The sequence below is a fragment of the Mobula hypostoma genome, chromosome 14, assembly GCF_963921235.1.
Source record: "Mobula hypostoma chromosome 14, sMobHyp1.1, whole genome shotgun sequence".
Taxonomy (NCBI): domain Eukaryota; kingdom Metazoa; phylum Chordata; class Chondrichthyes; order Myliobatiformes; family Myliobatidae; genus Mobula; species Mobula hypostoma.
The window spans coordinates 5,676,264-5,703,414 of NC_086110.1; the positions used below are offsets into that span (position 1 = coordinate 5,676,264).

The window sequence follows — 27,151 nt, forward strand, 5'->3', positions numbered from 1 at the left end:
TTAGAGATTGGCAGGTATACAGTTGTGGGCATCACTGAGCTGTGGCTGAAAGCAGATCATAATTGAGAGCTTCACATTCAAGGATACACATTGTATCAGAAGGACAGGCAGGTAAGGCAGAGGAGGTGGGGTGGTTGTGATAGTAAAAGATGAATTTAAATCCTTAGAAAGAGGTGACATAGGATTGGAAGATGTAGAATCCTTGTGTGTTAAGAAACTACAAGGGTACCAGGAGCTATATAGATAGATAGATACTTAATTGATCTCAAAGGAAATTACAGTGTTACTGTAGCATTACAAGTACACAGATATAAACATTAGAAGAGAAGTAAAAAGAATAAAAAATTACCACAAACAGTCTAACAGGAGGGGGTCATCACTTCCCCTGCTATAGGTTGACTCATTATAGAACCGAATGGCCGAGGGTAAGCATTACCTCATATAACGCTCTTTGGAGCAGCACAGTAGTCTTAGTCTATTACTAAAAGTGCTCCTCTGTTCAGCCAAGGTGGTATGCAGAGGGTGAGAAACATTGTCCAGAATTGCCAGGATTTTCCATAGGGTCCTTTGTTCTACCACAGCCTCCAGTGTGTCCAGGTTGACTCCTATAACAGAGCCAGCCTCTCTAATCAGTTTATTGAGCCTGTTGGCATTACCCATGTTGATGTCATTGCTGCATAGAAGATTGTACTGGTGACAACAGACCGGTAGAACATGTGAAGGAGAGGCCAGCAAACTCCGAAGGACCTCAGTCTCCTCAGAAAGTAGTGGTGACTCTGGCCCTTCTTGTTAAGAGCCTTTGTGTTGGTGTTCCACTGAAGTCTGACATTAAGGTGTACCTCCAGGTACTTGTAGGTCCTCTCCACATCCACGTCCTCACCATCAATAGTTACAGGGAGCAATGCAGGCTTAGTCTTCACCATCACCATCTCCTTTCTCGTTAAGCTGCAGATGATTCAGCCTGCAGCACTTGACAAAGTCCTCCACCAGGCCCTGTATTCATCCTCCCATCCTCCCTTTGTACACCCAACAATTGATCAATCATCAGAGAATTTCTACAGATAACATGACTCAATGTTGTACCTAAACATTGAGGTTAAAGGTTATGGTGAGAAGGCGGGGGAGTGGGACTAAATGGGAGAATGGATCAGCTCATGATAAAATAGCGGAGCAGACTCGATGGGCTGAATGGCTGACCTTTGCTCCTTTGTCTTATGGTCTAAAGTTTGAGGAGTACAAGGTAAACAGGAAGGGAGCCAATACAGACCCCTGTGGGGCCCCAGTGCTGCTTATAGCCATGTCTGACACACAGCTCTGAAGCCGCACAAACTGTGGTCTGCCAGGCAGGTGGTCCATTATCCAGGATACAATGGAAGTGCCAATCTGCGTCGAACAGAGCTTTTCCCCCAGCAATGAGGACCGTATGGTATTGAAGGCACTTGAGAAATCAGAAAACATTGTCCTCACAGCGCTGCCCTGCTTATCCAAATTGGAGTAGGCTCTATCAGCAGGTAGATGACACCATCGTGGACTCCAGTGTGTTCCTGGTAGACAAACTGCAGGGGATCAAGGGCTGATCTGTCCAGGGGTTGGAGGTGAGTCAGGACCAGCCCCTCTCGGGTCTTCATGATGTGTGAGGTCAGGGCCACTGGACAGTAGTCATTCAAGTCTTTCAGTTGGCCCTTCTTGGGTACTGGGACCACACACGATGTTTTCCGGGCTGAAAATGCACTGGAGAACGTAACACAGCTGCTCAGCACCCTCCTTCAGGACCTGGGGTTCACAGCATCTGGTCCCGATGTTTTGCCATGTCTGAGCTTCCTCACAGCCCTTCTCACCTGCTCCCTCCATAATGGCGAGGGAGTTGGCGGAAGGTGGGAGTTGAGACAGGTGAAGATTGGGATGATACCAGTTGGTATGTGAAGGTGAGGATGGTAGATGCAGGGCAAGGAAGGGATATAGACAGTGGTGGCCTGTGTTGTTCATCCACATGTTGAATTGGGGGGGGGGTTGGATGGAGGAGGCTGGTGTGCTGAGGAGGGTGTGAACAGGAGGGGAATTGTCAAACCTATGAAGAATTGGTTTACTCATTAGCCCATTCACGGCTGCATTGCGAGGCTCTACAGCCAGGCTGATTGAAGCCAGTGATGCTCTTCATGTCTCTCCACACCTCCTGTGTGCTGCTCTGCCCAAGCTTGTTCTCCAGCTCTCTCCTGTACTCCTCTTTAGTCACCCTGATCTTCTCCTTTAGCTCCCTCTGCACATGCTTCAATTCCTCCCTATCTTCTGATCTAAAGGCTCACTTTTTGTGGTTCAGAAGAGTCAGTAACCTCAAACCAGTCCCTAGAGGCCTCGATGGCCTCTGGAGACCATTTTTGTACTACCTTAGTGGTAGCTAGCTGTTGCTGTACTTTGGGCTTATAAAAGGGCATGAGGTGAACCAGGTTGTGTTCTGATCTTCCACGTGCGTGGAGAGCTGTAAAGTTGTATGCATCTTTAACATTTCTGGGGGCACCTCACAAGGCGTAGGATACTTACATCTCAAAGCCAAAGAAGTATTCCAAAGGGAGGATGATGGCTGACAAGGAAAGTCAAAGACAGCATAAAAGGAAAAGGGAGGGCATATAATAGAGCAAAAATTAGTGGGAAGTTAGAGGTTTGGGAAGCTTTTAAAAACCAACAGAAGTCAAATTTAAAAAAAACATAAGGGGAGAAAAGACAAAAAAAGATAGCTTTTTTCAGAAATATAAAGAGTAAAAGAAAGGCCAAAATGGATATCAGACCATTGGAAAATGACGCTGGTAATAATGAGGGACAAAGAAATGGAAGACAAACTTGAGAAGTATTTTGTGTCAGTCTTCACTGTAGAAGACATTATCAGTACGCCAGAAATTTGAGAGTGTCGGGGGTGTCGTTGCTATTATTAAGAAGAAGGTACTTGGAAAGCTGAAAGATCTTAAAGTAAATAAAGTCACCTGGACTAGATGGACTACACCCCAGCGTTCTGAAAGAAGTGGCTGAAGAGATTATGGAGGCATTAGTAATCATCTTTCAAGAATCACTATATTCTGAAATGGTTCCAGAGGACTGGAAAATTGCAAATGTCACTCCATTCTTTAAAAAGCGAGGAAGGCAAAAGAAAGGAATTACAGGCCAGTTTCAGTGGTGGGAAAATGTGGGGGTCTATTTTTAAGAATGGGGTTTTGATGTACTTGGAGGCATAACACAGGCCTAAGTTAACATGGTTTCCTTAAGTGTAAATCTTGCCAGACCAATCTGTTGGAATTCTTAAAGGAATAACAGGCAGGATAGACAGATCATTTTACAAGGCAATACTAAAACATTGTGCCACAAAACAAAACAATTCAAGTATGTATACAGTATTGCTGAGTTTCAAAGATGCTAGGTTACTCGTCAATTACGAGGTAGCCAATCCAACTTAATTGTTTTTAGCACTTATGTGCGAGACACAGAAACTTGGTCAGTACTTAGTGCTTTCAGCTGGAAATTACTTTGGTATCAAAGTTAATCAGGGATTAAATTAGGGTCCACTCTGATGGCCTCTAGGTCAAGTGGCTTTCCAAAACTCCCCATCTGTTGACAAGAACAACCAGTTCCATAACCCACTATAGCATCTTAGAGTTACAACAAGGAAAGCTGGGGAAAAACCAAGGGAAAAGCATAACCAGGGCAATGGAATGGCAGAAGCCAATATTCATGACATCTCTGTTCAAATAGAGAGTCATTTCCACACTGAGAACCAAATACAGTATATGGAATATTTTAATTAAACAGAAAGAGAGAGAGAGCAAGAGAACAAGCTAGGGATTGGTTTCTTTATAACAGATGAGATTTAATTGAGGAACTGAAAACCATTAAGGGTTTAGATACCAAAAAAAAAGAGAAAACATGAGGGATAGGTTGGTGAACAGTTCAGCAAAAGAAGTTGCGAAGTATTTTTTGTACAAAGAGCAACTGTCACTTGGCATACATTGCCTGAAACAATAGTGGAAGCAATTTCCAACAGTCAAAAGAGAACTGTAAAAGTACAAGTATGGGCTAGGAATGATGGCGCCAGCGAACAAGGCAACCAAGGATGGCATCCTTCAGACCCTTTACAAAACTACTTTGTTCACTTTTTTCATATCTTTTTCTCTTTCAAATGTGGTTCTGTTACTGTTGGAGCCTGTGATGTACATTTTGGTGGCGTGTATTCGGGTCGATTGAGCAATCTGGCACTTTGCTGTGTCCGAGGAAGCTCAGGGGGGCTTCAAACAAAGTGTGCAGCTGAGAAGCCTGGTGACAGTGTGCAAGCCCTATCGACTCCATTTCTTGCCAATGAAAGCATCAATGAAGAGTGAAAATCATCCAGGATAAGAGCAGAAGGCGGGCGGGTGTTCATCGCCGTCTACATGCGTTTGAATGGTCACTCTCTCCCCCTTGCTTGTTGCTTCCAGAGGAAGGTGTCTGCATCCTGTCTCAGTGTCTCTCCCCCTCCCTCGCTCCCTCCCTCTGCGAGCAATTGCCAGATCCTGGGTCCTGGGCAAGGTTTAATCAATGCAGTTTGTGGAGTGGAGTCAAGTTGACAAATGGCACAACGCTAGGTTGAACTGAACTGAGCTAAACTGAATATGCTTGGACTCTTAATTTTTTTCGCTCTATTTTTTGCCATTTGTATGATTTGTTTTTTTTTGCATGTTGGAGTTTGATGTTTTTCTTTGAACGGGTTCCATGGTTTTCTTTGTTTCGTGGCTGTCTGTGGAAAGACAAATCTCAGAGTTGTATACTGCATACATATTTTGATAGTAAATCTACTTTGAATCCTTTGACTGAAGGGAAAAGAAATGAAAAGAGAAGGAAATCATATAAATTGGATAATTTTACCATGGAGCCAGTGTATGGAAGATAAGCTAGATTGTTGCCTACTGTGTCTCTGAAACCTAATATTATGTCAATAATTGCTGTTTAACTTATATTTCAAAAACAAAATCATGGACAGTATTTGCACCTCAGATGTCTGTGGATTCAGGGAAGACACCGATAAAAAAAAATTAGGGATTAATAGGCATCACTTTTACCATGATTTTTTTGGTAAATCTTGAAATGCAATGGTACAGAGTTACTCAAGAGAATTTTCATACCTGGGTTCTATTTTGTCCATTGTTAAACTTCTCATCATGCTGTTCTGTACACGTTGGAACTGCAAAGACATAAGATGAATGATTAGTATTTGTATTACTGAAAAACAGAGAAAATTTAACTCTGGAGAGTAAATTCAGAAGTAGACTTTGGAAAAGACTCTCTATTTTCAGTCTACAGCATGGAATATATTGAAAATGTTTCTAAAAATACATATCAGGCTACATACATGCAAACAAACAAACACTCCTCCAAGGAGACATTTTATCAGGTCCAATGACTACCTGCCCTCTTCTGTAGAGGATGGTGTGTGGCATATGGTATTATCTGAACAAAGATAAATTGAGGAGGAACAATACCTTGTTACGCCATGTCAGTCTAGTGCAAGCCTACAGCAGCTATGTAGCATCAAGTGGGTAAAAGATAAGAATTGTGCCAAGCATCAAGGGGATAGGACTTAATTTGAAGGCAGAGATCTTCAATGTTAATAATCCAAGTCTCAGCATCCAAATTCAAAATGGAAAATTACATAGTCACGTTACCAGACAGCCATCAGTCAAGGAAGTATGACTGTCGTCTGTTGAGTGTGTTACAAAATTAAGACCATACACAAAAGAGAATGATAAGCCAAAGGTTAAGATATCCATCCTTCAAATGTGATTAATTACATTCTCCTCCATAATCTGCTGAAAGGTGTCACTATGTGATGTGGTGAAAAACCAATACAGAAAGAGCAGCACAGCCTATGACATGGTCGGTAGAAGGGTGCAAAGACCCCAGGGTCTTGGAATTAAAGAAGATCAATGCTGAATAAACTGACCTTGACCTCAATGGACTGAGCTTCCAGAGGAAGTGGTTAAAGAAGGTATATTAACAATATTCAAAGCATACAGATACATGGATAGGAATCATTTAGAGGGACATGAGCCAAATGCAGGCAAACAGGACTAGCTTAGATTAGAATTGTGGTCAGTATAGAGTAGCTGGGCCAAAGGGCCTGTTTTCTGTGCCTTATGACTCTGTGTGAGTTCTTCTGCCTATAACCGGACGAATATCTATGCAATGTATCCCAAAATGACATTTGGTCTTCACCCTATTCTGAGGTGGGTTCCTGACCTAAAATATTAACCATTTTCTCAGCCTGACTGGCTGAGGTTTTGTTATCCATTCTATGTGTCTACGTGAACCTAACCTGCCACTGTGAGGCAGTTTTAGTCCTGTCCTCACCATAGACTATCTTCAGCAAGGGTGATTGCTCAGCAGCTGGAACTGATGAACCCCATGAACAATGCACCTTTGATTAACCTGTTAGAATACAAGAAGTGCCTTTGAATCACTAAGACAAAGAGAGAAACTGAGTAAGAGAAAATGGTTGTGACTTGCACTGCACAAGCCTTTAGCTTATAACCGAACATCTAAAGCAAATTGTCAACAGCTTTGTTTTAAGATGGTGCCAAGTTGCAGTCTCTGTCAAGATCATGGCTTAGACCTACTTATTTTTTAAGATCATAAGGATGGCTTGGAGAAAGGAGAGGGGAGTTAGATGTCAGGTTAAGATTTAGGGACAGTGATGTCAAGAAGCTAGAGGTCAGATTTGGGTTTAGGGACAGAGAAGTTGAGGAGTTAGAAGTCAGGCCTCTGCTCCACACTCAAAGTCCAGAGACATGAACAGGTGATGAAGGACATACACAGTTCAGGCCTCCACTCCCCATTCAAAGGCCAGTGATGTTGATGAGTAACAAAGGACACTCAAAGTCCAGATCTCCGCTCCGCACTCAAAGGAAATGCAAAAAAAGAGGCATGAATGCAGTCGATTGTTGTACCCAGAACTCCGCCTTGAAGTTCATGGCCCCATCGTTGGCTAGACCAGGGCTTGATACCAAAGTTCAGAGCTCAAAGATCGATCAGAAATCCAGAAGTCTAAAGTAAATAGTCTGGGGGGTGGGGGAGGGGGAGGGGGTGGTGGGTGTGTATGTGTATGTACAAAACTAGAGGACTGTTCCAGCATATCCCAAGGTTGTGTTGGTGTGAACACGATCAGCACATTTCACTGTAGGTTTCGATGCACATGTGAGAGCTAAATGTATATGAATCTGAGTCAGTCATACAGCATGAGAAAAGATCCTTCAGCCCAAGTGGTCTGCAGCTTCCAAACTGCCCCTAAGCTAACCCTATTTGCCACTATCTGACTGTCTGGCCTATAACCTCCTAAACCTTTCCTATCCACGTACCTGTCAACAACTTGTATTCATATAGGACCTTCAACACAACAAAACATCCAAGGTACTTTACAGGAGTATTATTAAACAATATTTAACAGTGCTCTTTACGATTAAAGCCAATGTACAATGGCTTGCTCAGAGGTAGGCTCATGAAGAAAAGGAAGTCAAAGATCCAGAAATATTAAGGGAAGTGTGTTCAGATTTTAGGGGACAGTCCACAAAGGTTATTAATTTCAAAAAATGATCAAAAAGTCTAAACTGATGGAGATCACGCATCTAGTCTGAAGGGGGAAGGAAGTGAGACGGTCATAGAGACCCTTGAAACTTGACTTCAAGTTTGTCTGTATTCTTTCCAAAACTATTTTATCTCACATATCAAAACAGATAATAGTATGCATACAAACAGAAAATCTCAAACAACTGTAACAGTTGTTCTTCCAGCCCCATCAACAAGCTGACAGAATGGGATTTGAACTAGGAAAGTTATGTCAAAAATAAGAGGCATATGCGATGAGCTGAATGGCTTTCGTCTATATTTAAAAGCAGAGGTTGATAGGCTCTTGATTAGCAAGAGCATCAGAAGTTACAGGGAGACAGTAGGAGAATGGGGTTGAGGGGGAAAGTAAACCAACCACGAATGGTGAACCAGAAATAGAATCAGGTTTAATATCACTGGCATCTGTTGTGAAATTTGTTATGCAATACATAATAATAACAACAACCAATTCTGATAAGAGTCTCTATTGTGGACTGGGAGTGGGAAGGGGGCAGGGAAAGCAGAATCATAGTTGGGGAAAGAAGAGGGGAGAGTGGAGAGAATGGGAAGCCCCAGAGGGACATGCAGTAACAATCCATAAACCAATTGTTTGGAATCAAATGACCTTGCCTGCACCCACGCCATTATAAGGCTTTATAAGGCACTGGTGAGGCTTCACTTGGAATATAGTGAGCAGTTTTCGGCCCCTTATCTGAGAAAAGGATGTGCTGACACTGCAGAGGGTTCAGAAGAGCTTCACAAGAATGATTCTGGGAATGAAAGAGTTATTATATGATGAGCATTTGATGGTTCTGAAGGCCTGTACTCACTGAAATTTAGAGGAATGAAGGGTATCTCATTGAACCCTATCGAATGTGAAAAACCTAGACAAAGGGGATGTGGAGAGGATGTTTCGTATAGTGAGGGAGTCTAGAACCAGAGGGCACAGCCTCAGAATAGAGAGACATCCATTTAGAACAGAGGTGAGGGGGATTTCTTTAGCCAGAGGGTACTGAATCTTTGGAATTCATTGCCACAAGCGGCTGTACAGGCCAGGTCATTGGGGTGTATTTAAGGCGGAGGTTAATAGGTTCTTGATTAGTCAGAATGTTAAAGGTTACAGGAAAAAGGCAGGAGAATGGGGTTAAGAGGGAAATGGATCAGCCGTGATGAAATGGCAGAGCAGACTCGATGAGCCAAATGACCCAATTCTGCTCCTGTATCTTATGCTCGATGAAGTCAATGACTCAAAATGACTGAAAAGCCTGATTCTTCTACTATGCCTTATGGTCTTACAGTTCTGTATTGTAATTGGAACAACGGTGAAAAGAAAGGAAATCTACAAAATTATAAGAGATAGAAGTATATTTCACTTTAAAATTTAAAAAATAAAAGGATTTTGCCTTGCCTTTCTGTGGTAATCCCTCTGCTGATTAAACTTGTCCACCACCTTTTCAGCCTGTCGATCACACTCCACCTGCAGATACTTTATAAGTGTGTAAAGCCTGCCAGGCCCATAGTATGTCTCAACGATAGGCTGGTGAGTCTCCACTATTCGAGCGATCCCTATGAGAAAGATTAACACAACCATCCAGGTCATCTGCATCATAAAAACCACCTCTCAAAGTTCAGCATCACTTTGTCAGGTTAGATGTAAAGTAAACCTAGCTTTACTCTACCTTAACCACCTGTCTCAGTTTTCAGTTTTTCTCTATTCCCTACACTAGACACCATAAATAATTAAATAGTAATAAAACCATAAATAATTAAATAGTAATATGTAAATTATGCCAGGAAACAAGTCCAGGACCAACCTATTGGCTCAGGGTGTCTGACCCTCCAAGGGAGGAGTTGTAAAGTTTGATGGCAACAGGCAGGAATGACTTCCTATGATGCTCAGTGTTGCATCTCGGTGGAATGAGTCTCTGGCTGAATGTACTCCTGTGCCCAACCAGTACATTATGTAATGGATGGGAGACATTGTCCAAGATGGCATGCAACTTGGACAGCATCCTCTTTTCAGACACCACCGTCAGAGAGTCCAGTTCCATCCCCACAACATCACTGGCCTTACGAATGAGTTTGTTGACTCTGTTGGTGTCTGCTACCCTCAGCCTGCTGCACCAGCACACAACAGCAAACATGATAGCACCTGCCATCACAGACTCGTAGAACATCCTCAGCATGGTGTTATTAGAATACTTTTGCCAACGTCGACAAAACTGACCTACTGCTATCAAAAATGAAACCAATGCTACTCTTACTTCAAATGGCCTTGTATGACTCTGCATTGTGTTGTTGGAAGTACACTATGAGCTTGGCAATTGCATCAAGCCACCATTAATGGTATTAGCAATTGGCTCAGCCTTTTCACAGGGTAGCCAGGAAGGGACATTAAATGAACTGTATTAAAAACTTAACCTTTTATTCAAGGTCTATGAGCTTGTTGGTGCTTCTGCCACCAGTGAGGTGGAACAAAGAGTGAATCCATCTCTTACAACAGACTGGGCTCAAAACTCAGGATTGGAAAGGATCAGGCTAGCACCATTGTTGTTGTCCTTCTACTACATTGGGGTTGAAACTATAGAGTTATAAATATGATTGCAGCTCTTTAATTAGATTCAAATATATTCTTACCTTCAAAAAGCAGTGTGAGGGTATCAGCATAGGTAACTGCTGCCCTACGATCACTCATCTCAGTGCTCAGTGCCAACTGAAGGTTTTCTTCAGCTTTTTTTGCAATCTTCAAAAGTAAAAGAAAATATCCAAATTGTACAAAGACTTAACTAAGTGCAATTCACATCCGAGCCAAGGATATTGCAACAGCAACTACGTATCCAACCCACTCCCGTTAGTGTTGCTGATCCAATGACGAACCAATTGATCCTCATTGAGACTAAACTGGAATATTCTGGTCATCTACCTACAGGAAAAATATCAATAAGACTGAAAAGAGTGCAGATACAATTTACAAGGATGTTGCTGGGACATAAGGACCTAGGTTACAGGTAAAGTTTGAATAGGTTAAGACTTTATTCCCTACAGCATAGGAGAATGAGGGGAGATTTGATAGTGGTATACAAAATTATGAGGGCTATAGATTCCATAAATGGAGGCTGGCTTTTTTCCCCAATGAGATCGAATGAGACAAGAACTAGAGGTCATATAATAGCTTAAGGGTGAAAGGTGAAATATTTAAGGGGAACATGAGGAACTTCATTCAGAGAACGGAAAGAGTGTGGAATGAGCTGCCAGCGGAAGTGATAGGTGTGGGTTTGATTTCAATGCTTTGGTTAAGTACATGGATCAGAGGGGTTTGGAGGGCTATGTTCCAGTTGCAGGTCTATGGGACTAGACAGAGTAATAGTTCGACATGGACTAGATGGACCAAAGGACCTATTTTATACTGTACTGCTCTATGACTCTAAAGGTTGATACCTTCAACAGTGTGGTAATCCTTTGGTGTTGCATAACAAAATGATAAGTCAAGATTTCAACATGAAGATTTAGAATACATTGGACTCTATGTCTAAATCACAGAAACACCAACACGGCAGCAGGAGGGGGCCCTCCACAGAAGGAGGAACAGCCCAGTTGTCCAAAGAAATCGACCATCCTTCTGCTCTCCTTGCCCCTTTACCTGTTTACAAAGGTACTCTGAGAACTTGCTCAGTCCTTCTTCATGCAATCCCAGTAAAGGGAAGATCTTGAAGAAACGTTCCACCTGTGGCAGGTCACCTTCCATGATGGCTACATCAAATTTCTCAGCAACAATCACCCTGAGCCGCTGGTCTGCCTCTTGCAAAAGCTTAAGGTTTGCATCAATGACATTAGCTGTTGGGAAATGTAGCTACAATTAGATCAGGAAATATTATAGATCCATTTATTTATTCATTTTGCTGCTAACTATATGCTCAGTTTAACTAAACATGCTGCTACTGATAATTAGATCATCATGTTCCACGATCAATCTCCTGTTATTCCATGTCTAGATTTAGTGCTCAACATACACTCAGTGGCCACTTTGTTCTGTACAGGAGTGGAACCCATGTGGTCTTCTGGTGCTGTAGCTCATCCACTTCAAGGCTTGATGTGTTGTGTGTTCTGAGATCTCTTCTGTATACCACTGTTGTAATGCGTGGTTATTTGAGTTACAGTCCTTTTCCTGTCAGCTTGAACCAGTCTGGCCATTCTCCTCTTTTCCTTTCTCATTAACAAGACACTCATTAACAAAACTGCTGCTCATGAATGTATTTTTGTTTTCACACCATTCTCTAAACTCTAGAGACTGTTGTGCATGAAAATCTCAGGGGACCAGCAGTTTCTGAGATACTCATACCAACTGTCTGGCATCAACAATCAGTCTATGGTCACCGACACTACATTTCTTCCCCATTCTGACATTGGCTCTGAACACAACTGAACCGCCTTAACTATGTCTGCATGTGTTTGTGCACTGAGTTGCTGCCACATGATTGGCTGATTAGATATTTGCTTTAATGAACAGGTGTACCTAATAAAGTGACCACTGAGTGTATTTTTAGATGATACACACCAAATTCCTTCATCACAATCCTTGAATACCTCCTGTCCCAAAAAAAGCAGGACCATCCAATCTCACCCACCTAATTAATGCTACTCTGATTCCATTCATCAGCAATACCACTGATACTGACATCAGTCGCACTTACACTCCACTGACAATCAATTTGGGTTTCAGCAGGATTTCTCTCTGTTTCGTACCTCATTGTAGCCTTGGTCATACAGGTCATGTAGCGACCAATACAGGACTGATTGCTCTTGATATCAAGGCTGCACTTGACCATTGGCTTCATTTCTAGCTCTACCAGGATCCCTTGATGTCACATTTCAATGAATGGTTTCCCTCACAGAAGTTGCCTGTGCCCAACCACCTTACACCTCTGTAAACTGCCAAGGAAACACTTGAGCCAATTTGGATTTCATAGAGACATACAGGACAAAAACACACACTTACACCCAACTTGTCCATGCTGACTAAGATAGCCATCCGAGCTGGTCTCACTGTTGGGATTTGGCCCACATCCTTTCCCTCACCATGCATCTCTCTACATATATTTTAAACATTGTAATTGTATTCTCCTCTTGAGCTTCTGCTGGCAATTTATTCTATATACTCACCACCCTCTGTGTGGAATAAGTTAATTCTCAGGTCCCTAATAAATCCTTCCCTCACCTTAAATCTACGTCCTCTAATTTTAGAGATCTCTACAATGGCAAAAAGACCATTCAACTTGCCATGCCATCTTTCTGCACCTTTTCTAGCTGGTGACCAGAGCTGTGCACAATATACTGGCTTTGGAGGTGGTGCACAATATCCCAAGTGTAGTCTCACCAATAACCTGTATAGTTAGATCATAAGACATAGGAGTAGAATTCGGCCATTTGGCCCATCAAGTCTGCTCTGTCATTCAATCATAGCCGATCCTTCTTTCCCATCCTCAGCACCACTCCCCGAGAGGGGGGAAGAATACCACATCTGCTCTCAGGATGAGGCCTTTCATTCCAGGATGAAGGAGATGTCTTCCTTTTTTAAAGAAACGGGCTTCCCTTCTTCCACCATCAACTCTGCTCTCAAACGCATCTCTCCCATTTCACACACATCTGCTCTCACCCCATCCTCCCGCCACCCCACTAGGGATAGGGTTACCTCCCCCTTTCTTTCTCCCTAGGCCTCCCGTCCCATGATCCTCTCCCTTCTCCAGCCTTGTATCCCTTTTGCCAATCAACTTTCCTGCTCTTAGCTCTATCCCTCCCCCTCCTGTCTTCTCCTATCATTTCAGATCTCCCCCTCCCCCTTTCAAATCTCTTACTATCTCTTCTTTCAGTTAGTCCTGACGAAGGGTCTCGGCCAGAAACATCAACTATACTTCTTCCTACGGATGCTGTCTGGCCTGTTGCGTTCCACCAGCATTTTGTGTGTGTTGCTTGAATAAGCTTCAAGACCTATTTCCTTACTTGCAGGCTGCAGTCAGTTTGGATTGGCAACATATCCTCCACAATCTCCATCAGCACAGATGCTTCACCAGGCTGTGTGCTTAGTCCCATGCTCTGCTTACCTTACAATTATGACGGTGTGGCTAAGCATAGCTCCAATGCCATATTTATTAAGTGTGCTGATGACACCATTGTTGCAGGCCAATCAAAGATGGTGACAAATCAGCATATAGGAGGAACATTGAAAATCTAGCTGAGTGGTGCCATAACAACAACCTCTTACTCAATGTCAGCAAGACCAAGAAGCTGATTACTGACCTCAGGAGGAGGAAATCAGAGATTTATAAGCCAGTCCTCAGTGGGGGATCAGAAGTGGAGAGGGTTAGCAAATTTAAATTCCTCTGAGGATCTATCCTGGACCCAGCATACAAGTGCAATTATGAATAAATCACATAAAAGTTTGCAAAGATCCAACATGACATCTAAAACCTTGACAAACGTTTTCAGAGGTGTGGTGGAGAGTATATTCACTGGTTATATTACATCACAGTCTGGTGTGGAAACACCAATGCTCTTGAACAGAAAGTCCTGATAAAAGTAGTAGACATGATCCAGTCCACCCCACCATTGAGCACACTGACATGGAGCATTGTCACAGGAAAGCAGCATCTATCATAAGACTTCCACCACCCAAGTCATGCTCTCTTTTACCTGATGGCAACAGTGAGGTGGTACAGGAGCCTCAGGATTCACACTACCAGGTTCAGAAACAGTTATTACCCCTCAATCAGAGCAGATAACTGCGCTCAACTTCGCTTGCCTCATGACTGTTCTCACGTTAGACCATAAAACTATAAGAGCAGAAGTAGGCCATTCAGCCCATTGAGCCTGCTCTGCTATTCAATCATGGGCTGACCCAATTTCCCCAGTCATCCCCACTCCCCTGTTTTCACCCCATACCCCTTGATGCCCTGGCTACTCAAGAACCTATCTATCTCTGCCTTAAATGCACCTAGTGACTTGGCCTCCACAGCTGCTCATGGCAACAAATTCCACAGATTTACCACCCTCTGACTAAAGTAATTTCTCCGCATCTCAGTTCTAAGAGGACATCTTTCAATCCTGAAGCCGTGCCCTCTTGTCCTAGAATCCCCAACCATGGGAAATTACTTTGCTATGTTTAATCTGTTCAGGCTTTTTAACATTCAGAATGTTTCTATGAGATCCCCGCCCCCTCATTCTCCTGAACTCCAGGGAATACGGCCCAAGAACTGCCAGATGTTCCTCGTACAGCAACCCTTTCATTCCTGGAATCATTCTCATGAACCTTCTCTGAACCCTCTCCAATGCCAGTATATCCTTTCTAAAATAAGGAGCCCAAAACTGCACACAATACTCCAAGTGTGGTCTCACGAGTGCTTAAGAGAGCCTCAACATCACATCCCTGCTCTTATATTCTATACCTCTAGAAATGAATGCCAACATTGCATTCGCCTTCTTCACCACTGACTCAGCCTGGAGGTTAACCTTTAGCGTATCCTGCACAAGGACTCCCAAGTCCCTTTGCATCTCTGCATTTTGAATTCTCTCCCCATCTAAAAGTCTGCCCGTTTATTTCTTCCACCAAAGTGCATGATGATACACTTTCCAACATTGTATTTCATTTGCTACTTTTTGCCCATTCCCTTAAATTATCTAAGTCTCTCTGCAGGCTCTCCGATTGCTCAACACTACCAGCAACCCCACCTATCTTTGTATCGTCGGCAAATTTAGCCACAAATCCATGAATACCGTAGTCCAAATCATTGACATACATTGTAAAAAGCAGTGGTCCCAACACCGACCCCTGTGGAACTCCACTGGTAACTGGCAGCCAGCCAGAATAGGATCCCTTTATTCCCGCTCTCTGTTTTCTGCTGACCAGCCAATGCTTCACCCATGCCAGTAACTTCCCTGTAATTCCATGGGCTCTTATCTTGCTAAGCAGCCTCACATGTGGCACCTTGTCAAAGGCCTTCTGAAAATCCAAGTACACCACGTCTATCGCATCTCCTTTGTCTACTCTACTTGTAACTTCCTCAAAGAATTGCAGTATGTTTGTCAGGCAGGATCTTCCTTTCAGGAAACCATGCTGGCTTTGGCCTATCTTGTCATGTGCCTCCAGGTACTCCGTAATCTCATCCCTAAAAATCGATTCCAACAACTTCCCAACCACTGATGTCAGGCTAACAGGTCTATAGTTTCCATTCTGCTGCCTCGCACCCTTCTTAAATAGAGTGGTAACATTTGCCATTTTCCAGTCATCCGGTACAATGCCAGAATCTATCATTCTTGAAAGATCATTGTTAAGGCCTTCGCAATCTCTCCAGCTACTTCCTTCTGAACCCGAGGGTGCATTCCATCAGGTCCAGGAGATTTATCCAACCTCAGACCATTAAGCTTCCTGAGCACTTTCTCAGTCATAATTTTCACTGCATAAACTTCACTTTCTTGAAACTCTTGAACGTCCAGTATACTGCAGACATCGTCCACTGTGAAGACTGATGCAAAATACACATTCAGTTCCTCTACCATCTCTGCATCTCTCATTATAATATCTCCAGCGTCATTTTGTATTGGTCCTATATCTACCCTCCATTCTCTTTTACCCTTATATACTTAAAAAAGCTTTTAGTATCTTCTTTGATATTAGTTGCCAGCTTCCTCTCATAATTCATCTTTTCCTTCCGAATGACCTTCTTAGTTTCCTTCTGCAAGTTTTTAAGAGCTAGCCAATCCTCTATCTTTCCATTAGCTCTGGCTTCCTTGTATGCCCTGTCTTTTGCTTTTACTTTGGCTCTGACTTCACTTGTCAGCCACAGTAGTGTCCTTCTTCCCTTTAAAAATTTCCTCTTATTTGGAATATATCTGTTTTGCACTTCCCTCATTTTTCACAGAAACTCCAGCCATTGCTGCTCTGCTGTCCTTCCTGCAAATGTCCCTTTCCAGTCAACTTTGGTCACTTCCCCTCTCATGCCATTGTAACTTCCTTTACTCCACTGAAATACCGACACATTGGATTTTATTTTTTCCCTCTCAAATTTCAATGTGAATTCGATCATATTGTGATCACTGTTCCCTAAGGGTTCCTTAACCTTAAGCTCTCTTATCACCTCTGGATCATTGCACAACACCCAATCCAGCACAGCTGATCCCTTAGTGGGCTCAACAACAAGCTGTTCTAAAAAGCCATACCTTAGACATTCTACAAATTCTCTCTCTTGAGGTCCAGTACTGGCCTGGTTTTCCCAATCCACTTTCATCTTAAAATCCCCAACGATGATCATGACATTGCCTTTCTGACGCACCTTTTCTATCTCCTGCTGTAATATGTATTCCACTTCCCAAATGCTGTTTGGAGGCCTGTATACAACTGCCATTAGGGTCTTTTCATCCTTGTCCTTTCTTAACTCAACCCATAGAGACTCTACACCTTCCAATCCTAACTAACCTCTTTCCAATGATTTAATATTATTTCTTACACACAGAGCCACACCACCCCCTCTGCTGACCAACCTATCTTTCCAATATACTCTATATCCTTGGACTTTCAGCTCCCAATGGCAGCCATCCTTTAGCCAAGTTTCAGAGATAGCCACGACGTCATATTTGCCAATCTGTAGCTGAATTTCAAGATCGCCCATTTTATTCCTTATGCTGCATGCATTCAAATACAGCATTCTCAGTCCAGTATTTGTTGCTTTCTGTTTTAACGGCATCACACCTCTATTGCCCTGTAACTCATTTTGATTAAGCCTGAGCTCCTGCCTGTTCTTTCTATAACCTCTATTGCACACTATCTTTGATTTATTTCTGTTTTCTCCTTCCTCAGCCCTATCAATCCAGTTCCCATCCCCCCCCGCCAAATTAGTTTAAACCCTCCCTTACAGCTCTATTAAATGTGCCTGCTAGGATATTCGACCCCTTTGGGTTCAGGTGCAACCCGTCCTTTTTGTACAGGTCGTACCTCCCCCAGAAGAGGCCCCAGTGATCAGGAATCTGAAGCCCTGTTCCCTACGCCAGTCCCTCAGCCACACATTAATACGCCTGATCATGCTATTCTTGCACTCGCTAGCATGTGGCACAGGCAGCAATCCTGAGATTACTACCCTAGAGGTCCTGCCTTTCAGCTTCCTACCAAACTCCCTGAATTCTCTCTGCCGGAACTCCTCCCTTTTTCTACCTATGTCATTGGTACCAATGTGTACCAAGACTTCTGGCTGGTCACCCTCTCCCTTCAGAATACTCTGCACCTGATCCGAGACATCCTGTACCCTGGCACCTGGGAGGCAACACACCATACGAGTATCTCTATCAGGCTGACAGAACCTCCTATCTGTTCTCCTCACTATGGAATCCCCTATGACTACCACATTTTTCATCTTCCTCTTTCCTTTCTGCACCACGGAACTAGGATCAGTGCCAGAGACCCGATTGCCATGGTCGTCCTCTGTCAGGTCATCCCCCTCAACCATACCCAAAATGAAATATCGATTACTGAGGGGGATGGCCACAGGGGTGCTCTCTACAATCTGAGCGCTTTGCCTCGCTTCCTTGACCGTCACCCACTTATCTGACTTCTGCAGCCTCGGGGTGACTAATTCCCTGTAACTCCTCTCTATCTCCTCTTCATTCTCCCTAATAAGCTGTAGGTCATCGAGTGCAGCTCCAGATCCCTAACACGGTCTCTCAGGAGCTGCATCTCGGTGGACCTGGCACAGATGTGGCCATCTGGGAGACTGGAAGATTCCCAGGATTCCCACATCCAATACCCAGAGCAAAGTACTGTCCCTACCAACATGATCTCTATTCCTCAAAAACAAATGCAAAGAAAAACCAAACGCAAAGTCCACTTACCTCGCCGAAGCCTGAATGAGCAGAAGTCTGTCACTTCTACTCTCGCCACTGGCGAGTTCTCAGTATTTATTACTATTTAATTTTTTTCTTTATTTTTGAATTTGCACAGTTTGGTGTCTTCTGCACACTGATTGTCCGCTCTGTTGATACGGTCTTTCATTGATTCTACTATGCTTATTTGATTAATTGAGTATGCCCGCAAAAAATGAATCACAAGGTTGTATATAGTGACATATATCAACCTTGATAATAAATTTACTTTGAAAGCATTCTCTTTGTGCTCTTAACGATGTTGTATTTGACTGCTAACCCTTTGTAATTCATACTCAAGAACACATTTGTTGTCTTTTTTTCTATTTAGTTGATTAAACTGTGTTTTGATTCCTCTTACTTAAATGTATAACCTCACATTTTCCCCATATTAAACTGCATTTTCCAAGTTTTAACCCAGCGAGTCCATCCCATTGTGGGTCACAAGTATCCTCATCACAACCTGCACTTTAACCAGTTTTCAAGTCACCAACATAAGGGGTGAATAAACAATTTCCTTTACCAGTACATGAGAAACCAGCAAGGATACAGGTTCAGGCCTACTACTGCACAATCAGAAAGGATTAATTAATAAACTGGTAGTTGAAAGGTCAGTGGGGAAGAATGCATTAGTTTAGTTTGAAACCAGTATCTTATATTCATACAAAGCAAACTACGGAAGTATAAGATGTGAGATGCCCATTGCAGATTGGAAGACTACACTAACAGGTATGAGCATAATGGTTTACATTTAAAGAATACCCAGTTTCATCAAATAGCTGTTGCTTTAAGGCAGGAAAATTGGACCAAAAAAAGTCTATGACTAATAAGAGATTCTAGAAAGTATTAGATCAAAAGAAAAGGCTGAAGAACAGCAAGTTGAAAAATGAGAAAACTTCAAATTCAGCAGAGGAAGACAAAGAAATCAGTAAGTAAAGGGCAAACAGAAATCTAGTCAGAGGCATAAAAACAGACTAAGGTTCCCTGTGAATATGTAAATTGCCTAAACAATGGAGACTACAGTGAGGTGAGGGCTTGGCTAGTATAGACTGGGAACACAGGCTACATGGTAGGAGAGTTGAGGAACAGTGGAAGACTTTCAAAGAGTTTTCACAGTGCTCAACAAAAGTATATTCCAGTTAAAAGTAATGACAGTAAGGGTGGGGAGAGCCAGCCTTGGATAACTAAGTAAATAAAAGAAGGCATCAAACTAAAAACTCGTGCATACAAAGTCACCAAGTGTAGTGGGAAACTGAAAGATTGGAAAAACTTTAAAAATCAACAAAGTATCTCAAGCGAGCAATAAATAAAGAGAAGCTAGTTTATGAAAATAACCTAGCACAAAATATAAAAACGAATAGTAGAACTTTTTATAATTGGCTGAGGCTTTGAATGACTACTTTGTGTCGGTCTTCATGGTGGAGGACACATCTAAAGATGTTATGAATGTGATGGGAGGTGAGGACCTCAATACAATAGCTATCACTAAAGAGGTCGTGCTGAGCAAACTTGTAGGCCTGAAGATAGATAAATCCCCTGGTCCTGATGGAATGTATCCCAGCGTACTGAAAGAAATGGCAGAAGTTATAGTAGAGGCTTTGGAAATAATTTACCAAAATTCTCTGGACGCAGGTCCCGGCGGATTGGAAGATGGAGAATGTCATGCCACTGTTCAAAAAAAGGTGTAGACAAAAGTCAGGTAACTATAGGCCAGTTAGTTTAACATCTGTAATTGGGAAAATGCTTGAAGCTATCATTAAAGAAGAAATAGTGAGGCATCTGGAAAGAAATGGATCCATCAGGCAGACGCAGCATGGATTCAGCAAAGGCAAGTCCTGTTTGACAAACTTACTGGCTATAACAAGCGCACTGGATAGAGAGAAACAAATGGATGTTATTTACTTGGATTTCCAGAAGGTGTTCAATAAGGTGCCACATAAAAGACTTATCCACACAATAAGGATGCAAGTTGGGGGTGATGTATTAACATGGATACAGGATTGGTTAACTAATAGAAAGCAGAGTTGGGATACACGGGTGTCACTCTGGTTGGCAATCAGTGATGAGCGGTGTGCCGCAGGGGTATACATTAACGATCTGAAAGAGGGGACCGAATGATATACATGATATACATTATATCTCATTTTGGATGCGGTTGAGGGGGGGGTGACCTGACAGAGGACAACCACAGCAATCGGGTCTCTGGCACTGAGCCTGATTCTGCGGTGCAGAAGGGAAAGAGGAAGATGATGTTCGTGATATGCATTAACGATCTGGAAGAGGGGACCAAGTGCAGTGTATCTAAGTTTTCTGATGATACTAAATTGAGTGGAAAAGCAAATTGTGCAGAAGATACGCAGAGTCTGCAGAGGGATATAGATAGGTTAAATGAGTGGGCAAGGGTCTGGCAGATGGAGTACAATGCTGGTAAATGCAAGGTCGTCCACTTTGGAAGGAAAAATGGAAGATCAAATTATTATGTAAATGGTAGAAGATTGCAGCATGCTGGTGTGCAGAGGGATGGGAGTGCTTGTGCGTGAATCACAAAAGGTTGGTTTGCAGGTGCAGCAGGCTATCAAGAAGGCAAATGGAGCGTTGGCCTTCATCGCTAGAGGGATTGAATTTAAGAGCAGGGAGGTTATGCTGCAACTGTACAGGGTACTGGTGAGGTCTCATCTGGAGTACTGCATGCAGTTCTGGTCTCCTTACTTGAGGAAGAATATTCTGGCTTTTGAGGTGGTGCAGAGGAGGTTCACAAGGTTGATTCTAGAGGTGAGGGGGTTAGACTATGCGGAGAGATTGAGTCGCCTGCGACTGTACTCGCTGGAATTCAGAAGAACAAGAGGTGATCTTATAGAAACATAAAATTATGCAAGGGATAGATAAGATAGAAGCAGGAATGTTGTTTCCACTGGGAGGTGAGACTAGAACTTGGGGACATAGTCTCAAGATTCAGAGGAGTAGATTTAGGATGGAGATAAGGAGGGACTGCTTTTCCCAGAGAGTGGTGAACCTGTGGAATTCTCTGTCCAATGAAGCAGTGGAGGCTACCTCAGTAAATATATTTAAGACAAGTCTAGATAGATTTTTGCATAGTAGGGGAATTAGGAGTCATTCGGAAAAGGCAGGTAGGTGGAGATGAGTCCATGGTCAGATTAGCCATGATCTTATTGAATGGCGGAGCAGGCTCAATGGCCCAAATGGCCGACTCCTGCTCCTATTTTTTTTATGTTCTTGTGAAATAGATTGACGAAATGATAATGTTGCTCCCTTACAGATTGAAACCAAGGATTTTACAACAGAGAAAATGAAATGGCAAAGAAACTGTACAAAAACTTAAACTAGAGAAAATCTGCAAATGCTAGAAATCCAAGCAACACACACACACACACACACACAATGCCGGAGGAACTCGGCAGACCAGGCAGCATCTACGGAAAACAGTACAGTCGTCATTTCAGGCCAAGACCCTGCAGCAGTATAGAAACTTCAAACAAGAGAAAATCTGCAGTTGTTCATGTTTTCATAGAAGATGGCACAGAAAACCCTAAATTTAATGGAGGACTAAAATTCCAGAATGAATAAGGGCTAAAAGAAATTATCATTGATTAGAAAACTGATTGAAAAAGACAATATATCTCCAGAATCTGACAAGCTGTATCCAAAGATTTTGGAAGGAGTGGATATGTTGAGGATGCACTCTCTAGTTTTGCCCTTCCAAAATTCCATGGATTTTTTCTATAATGGAAAATAGTAAAAGTAACCTCACTACCTAAAGGAGAAAAAGTACAGCAAAAAAACCCCCAGTACCACCCATACTGGGGAAATATCGGAATCCGTCATTAATAAACTAAAAAATAATGCAAGAATCTCTCCTGGGTTCCAAAGGCAAAATCCCACCTTATCACAATCATGAGACCGAAGACTAAGCAAGGTAGTATTTTAAAATCCTTACCCTCCTTCCCCTGCCGACTGAGTTCAATTACAGACTTGTCAAGTGACAGGTAGCGATGGATATGTGCAGCTGCCTGCTCGTAGTCCTCATTGCGCAGGGCTGTCTGCACTCCATCAGTGCAGAACTTAAGATCCAAGATGTCATCTGCGCGTTGAATAGCTTGGTAAATCCGATTCTATAATACATATTTAAGACTATGATTACCACACAAACCTTTACAAAGTATTCTTCTATTCATACTTCCCATTCCCCCCCCCCCCAGGCTCTTATCCGCTGCGAATCACAGACTATCCCACTGTCCAAAAGTGCAGATGACAGGCTCACCCTCAAGGCCTTGGCCAACTCATCTAACTAGTGCAGAGTTCAGGCATTTACTCTCAGTGCACGTCAGATTTTAATAATCCTCCTTTTGAAGTGCAGAGTAGTTTGTGTACCTGACTTGGTCCACTGGGTTTCATAGATCAGAAAGTCTGAAACTGGATTTTCAGAATGTGAACCTCATGCAGGTGAGAGCTGGAAGAGCAGGGAAGATGGGAAAGCAGCTAAAGTGCTCAATTTATGGCAAGGAAAGTCACTGAAAGACAGTAATGGTTGTGTTAGCACTAATGCTCATCTCGATGAAAACACTCTGATGTTACCCGTATCGGAGCTCGGACATGAAGAATAGCCGCAAGTAAAACAGGTGCCAGCACCCAGAGAACTCCATTTATCACAGGAGAATCAATGACCTCATAAGTTGTATTCCCAGTTATTAACATACAGCTGATCCTTGCATTACAGGAAGGTTTGCATTCCTAAATTGGGTCATACCACAATTTTCCATAAGGCAAAGCCATGTTATCTGTGCATGCATCAACAAGCTAAAAACAAAGAGTTTTACACTCAGTTACATTCTTTCATAAAAATTCTTAAGAGCAAATTTTAATCCGTATTTCAATTTTTTGGATACTGTATTTGTTTTGTGAAGTCTGTAAGGGGAAATTTTGCTATCCAAACAGCTATAATGTGGGAAGGGGCAGGGATGGTGGGGTCTCCTCTACTAAAGTTTATAAGATTGTTGGATTCAATTTCCAAAATGTTAAATGTTAAAAGCCAAGAGGGTTTCTGATAAATTAGCAACTATATTAAAAGATAACAGTGCAGTGTCCTACCCCGAGCCAACACTTTTAGCAGAGGAAAACATAAAACTGAATAATTTAGCTGTGTATGATAAATGTTGAATGTTCCAGGAACCATAATTTCCACTGCAGCCACTGGCCGATATGGGACAATTAACATGAAGCTGATTATTTCAGAAATTCAGATTTCCAGACATTCCTGACCTGACATTATCCATTTTTTTATTTATAGATGCCATAATAACATTCTACTTAGCAGTTGCATTGGAATTAAAAAGCAATGTGTACCTTGGCTAGGTCAAGCTGCCGAACTTTGCCGCTTACATTTTCAGCCAGGTTGCAAGTAAATGCAATCATCCCTGCAAGTTGTTTGGCATCATCCTCAATCAGCTGCAAATTTGGACTAGGGAACAGGAACGACGAGAAAGGATCATTATAACACTATTAAGTGCATGCACAATGAAAAAGCAATGGACCATCTTTCAGAAAATATGGAAACAAATGAAGATTAGCCAGCATCAGGGAAAGGGAAGGACAAGTTTAATATTCCTCTTGCATATCATTTGACAGAACTATAAAAATTATTTTCCCACAAGAACTAAGATACTCGACCTTTACTTACCTACAAGATACGGGCTATTCAGTTTACTGGGTCCAAGCCAGCTTATTATAGATCAATATCATCACACCTATTGCACATGGTCTGCAACTTATTCCTTCTCACAAGCTCATCAACTCCTGTTATGTTTTTCTGCTGACTTCCACTAAGGAGCAGTTTAAAATTACCATTTAACCTACCACTATACCTTTGAAATGCAGGAGGAAACTAGCATACCTGATGAAAACCCATGCAGTCACAGGGAGGATGAGTGAACTTCGTGCAGATAGCAACCAAAGTCAAAATCAAACCTAGCTCCCTACAACTGTGAGGCAGCACAACTACCTGCATTATGATAAAGGATTAGCTGGTTGCAGAAAGCAAAGAACAGGAATGAAGGACCCTTTTCTGGTTGGTTGCCAATGACTATTGGCATTTCATCACAGTTGGGATTGAGTCCACTACTTTTCACTTTCTACATTAATGATCTAAATGGCAAAATTAATGGCTTTGTACAAAGATAGGTGGAGGAGCAAGTAGTGTTTAGGAAGCAGGGAGTCAGCAGAACATAGAACAGTCCTACACTATATATCACCCTTCAGCCCAAGACATTGCGCCGACCTTTTAACCTGCTCCAAGATCAATCTAACCCTTCCTTCCCACATAGCACATGGATGAAAGAAAAATGGGGAGCTATCTCAGAGTCTTTTAAATGCCTCTAATTTATCTGCTTCTACCACTACCCTAGCAGGGCATTCCAAGCACCGAACATTCTGAGTATTAAAAAAAAAACTTACCTTTGACATCCCCATGTTCCTTCACCTGTTGAATTCATCCAGCAGTGTTTTTTCTCACAATCCGCCCAAACCTGTATGCTATTATCATCAATTCTCATTTTCTCTAAATTCTACCAAACCTTGCAATTCTAATTATTGCTAATAAATCTCTCAAGTCTTCTCTGCGATAAGAACAACTTCATCCTCTCCAGATGATTCATATAACTAGTGAATCTTTTAGAACCCAGAAGTCAAACAATCACCAGAGAATAGGAGGCCATTCAGCTATCAAAATGATGACAGGAACTAACTCAGCAAACCAGCCTGCTCCACAGCTCTGCTTTCCTGTAGCCACTGCAAATTACTTTCCCTCATGGGCCTAATTCCCTTTGGAGTGCCTTGATTGACTTTGTTTCAATTGGTAGCAAGTTCCAGATTTCAACCACTCCATGTACAGTATAGGAAGAATTTTTCCTCATACTTAAGCTATCATTCTAATTCACTCCCTGCTCTCTAACTCCCATCACCAGATGCCAGCTGCTCCATGTTAAATTTGCAAACTGCATGTCCTTAAACATTGCAATCAAGGACACAGCTTCTTCCAAGTCAATCTAAACTCATCATAATCTTCTGCACCACTATCAAACCTCTACTTATCTGACCCTGTATGCTCCCAGATTTTAAACATGATCAAGTTTCTGGAATATTCCCCTTCGCAAGTTTAATAAATTGATTTCTGGTTACTGTGTTTGCCTGTAAAGGACTTTTTCGAAAACAATTTGTTACATTCACAATTGTCCAATTCCCAGGCAATTTCCTGAAATCTATAGATGGAAGATTACAGCCAGTAGCCAAAGCAACAAAATCAGCTGTCCTGAACTCAGAGGCGAGAGTAGCAAATTACAGTGGACTTCAGTTAATTGTGCCATCAGTTAATCAGAGTAGCTGCTTACTTGGGACAATTCTTAAAGAACAAAAACTAATCGAGAGGTTAGCCATGATTCCCTTCATTTATTTGGGACACTACGCCACTTAATTGGAACAGCAGACTGTTTCTGAACAGTTTCTAACTAGCGTTAGTCGCGTGAACTTATTTAGTTGCTAAGATCGGGCTTAGAGCAAGTAAATAGCATCAACTGCAAGATCAGTAATTTTTGTCACTAATAGTTGATGAGGAATAAACAGTAAGATAATTTAGAATTGTTTTGCTCACTGTGGTTTCAAACATTCAGGATTCAAGATGCCAGAAACATCCAGGAGTGAAAATGAAATGATTTCACTACTTTGACAAGTTAGGAACTATGAATAATTTGAAAGTATCAACAATCATCTTGAATGTTTCAATGATAATGAAGATTTGGAGAATGCAAATGTTGAAAGAATTGTTTGAAGGCAGTCCATTATCTACACTAGGTCTCCACACTAATTGTGTTCCTTTACAGTCAATCGAAAGAATATGGCAGCATGTTGGTTGTCTGTCATCTCCAATGACAACTGTGAAACCTGGGCAGAAGGGTCTTTAAGGTGGAAAAGCCATGGCACTAGGACAGTTCCCTTCTCTCAAACTCAGAAGTCTGGGTCCAATGGTACAATAAGTTGTCACAAACCTGGGTCTCCCTTGGTTGCAGTGGATAACCAGGATTTCTTCTGTGCCCTTTCAGACATTACAGAGCTGCCTTCTTGGCCATTGGATCTCACTGCTGATCTCATTCACCCAGTCCTCTGGAACTGACAGGACAAGCAAGTTCCTATTTCACTGGAGTATGAGGCCCGCCAGCTACCCTCACCTGCATTATGTTTTGTAGCTTCAAAACATTAAGCTAATTCAAAGGAAAAACGAGGGAGCTGGGAATGCGAGTCAACTCTGTTCTTTACTTAAATGAGATGCCATGTATTACGTAATGCATCATGACCCATGCAATTCACATATTTTAAAATACAACCATAATGAATTATGTAAAGAAAGAACACCTAATGAAACAACATATAAAAATTATTTAAATATTACTGATATATTAAATACATAACTATTTATAAATGCTTAACTATAAACTCCAACTCAATAGGAAATGCACCTTAACTATATACACAGTAAATACTATTCTGACATCAAAAGCATAGACAATTTTGTAATTTCCCATTCAGGCCTAAAGCTGTGGAGGCTTTCTTACTCTTGTGGGATAAC

At 42.1% G+C, this 27,151-nt stretch overlaps 1 protein-coding gene across 1 annotated transcript in view; it reads right to left on the bottom strand.

The window, feature by feature from the left end:
- cog4 (component of oligomeric golgi complex 4) overlaps positions 1-27,151 on the bottom strand; it is a 75,347-nt gene that overhangs the window by 35,837 nt on the left and 12,359 nt on the right. Inside the window, exons 3-8 of the mRNA XM_063066614.1 lie at positions 23,881-23,995; positions 22,475-22,649; positions 11,258-11,451; positions 10,255-10,360; positions 9,026-9,183; positions 5,142-5,200 (exon numbers count right to left, since the gene is read on the bottom strand). Of these exons, the coding sequence (XP_062922684.1) occupies positions 5,142-5,200; positions 9,026-9,183; positions 10,255-10,360; positions 11,258-11,451; positions 22,475-22,649; positions 23,881-23,995 (807 nt within the window). The remainder of the gene's footprint in view (positions 1-5,141; positions 5,201-9,025; positions 9,184-10,254; positions 10,361-11,257; positions 11,452-22,474; positions 22,650-23,880; positions 23,996-27,151) is intronic.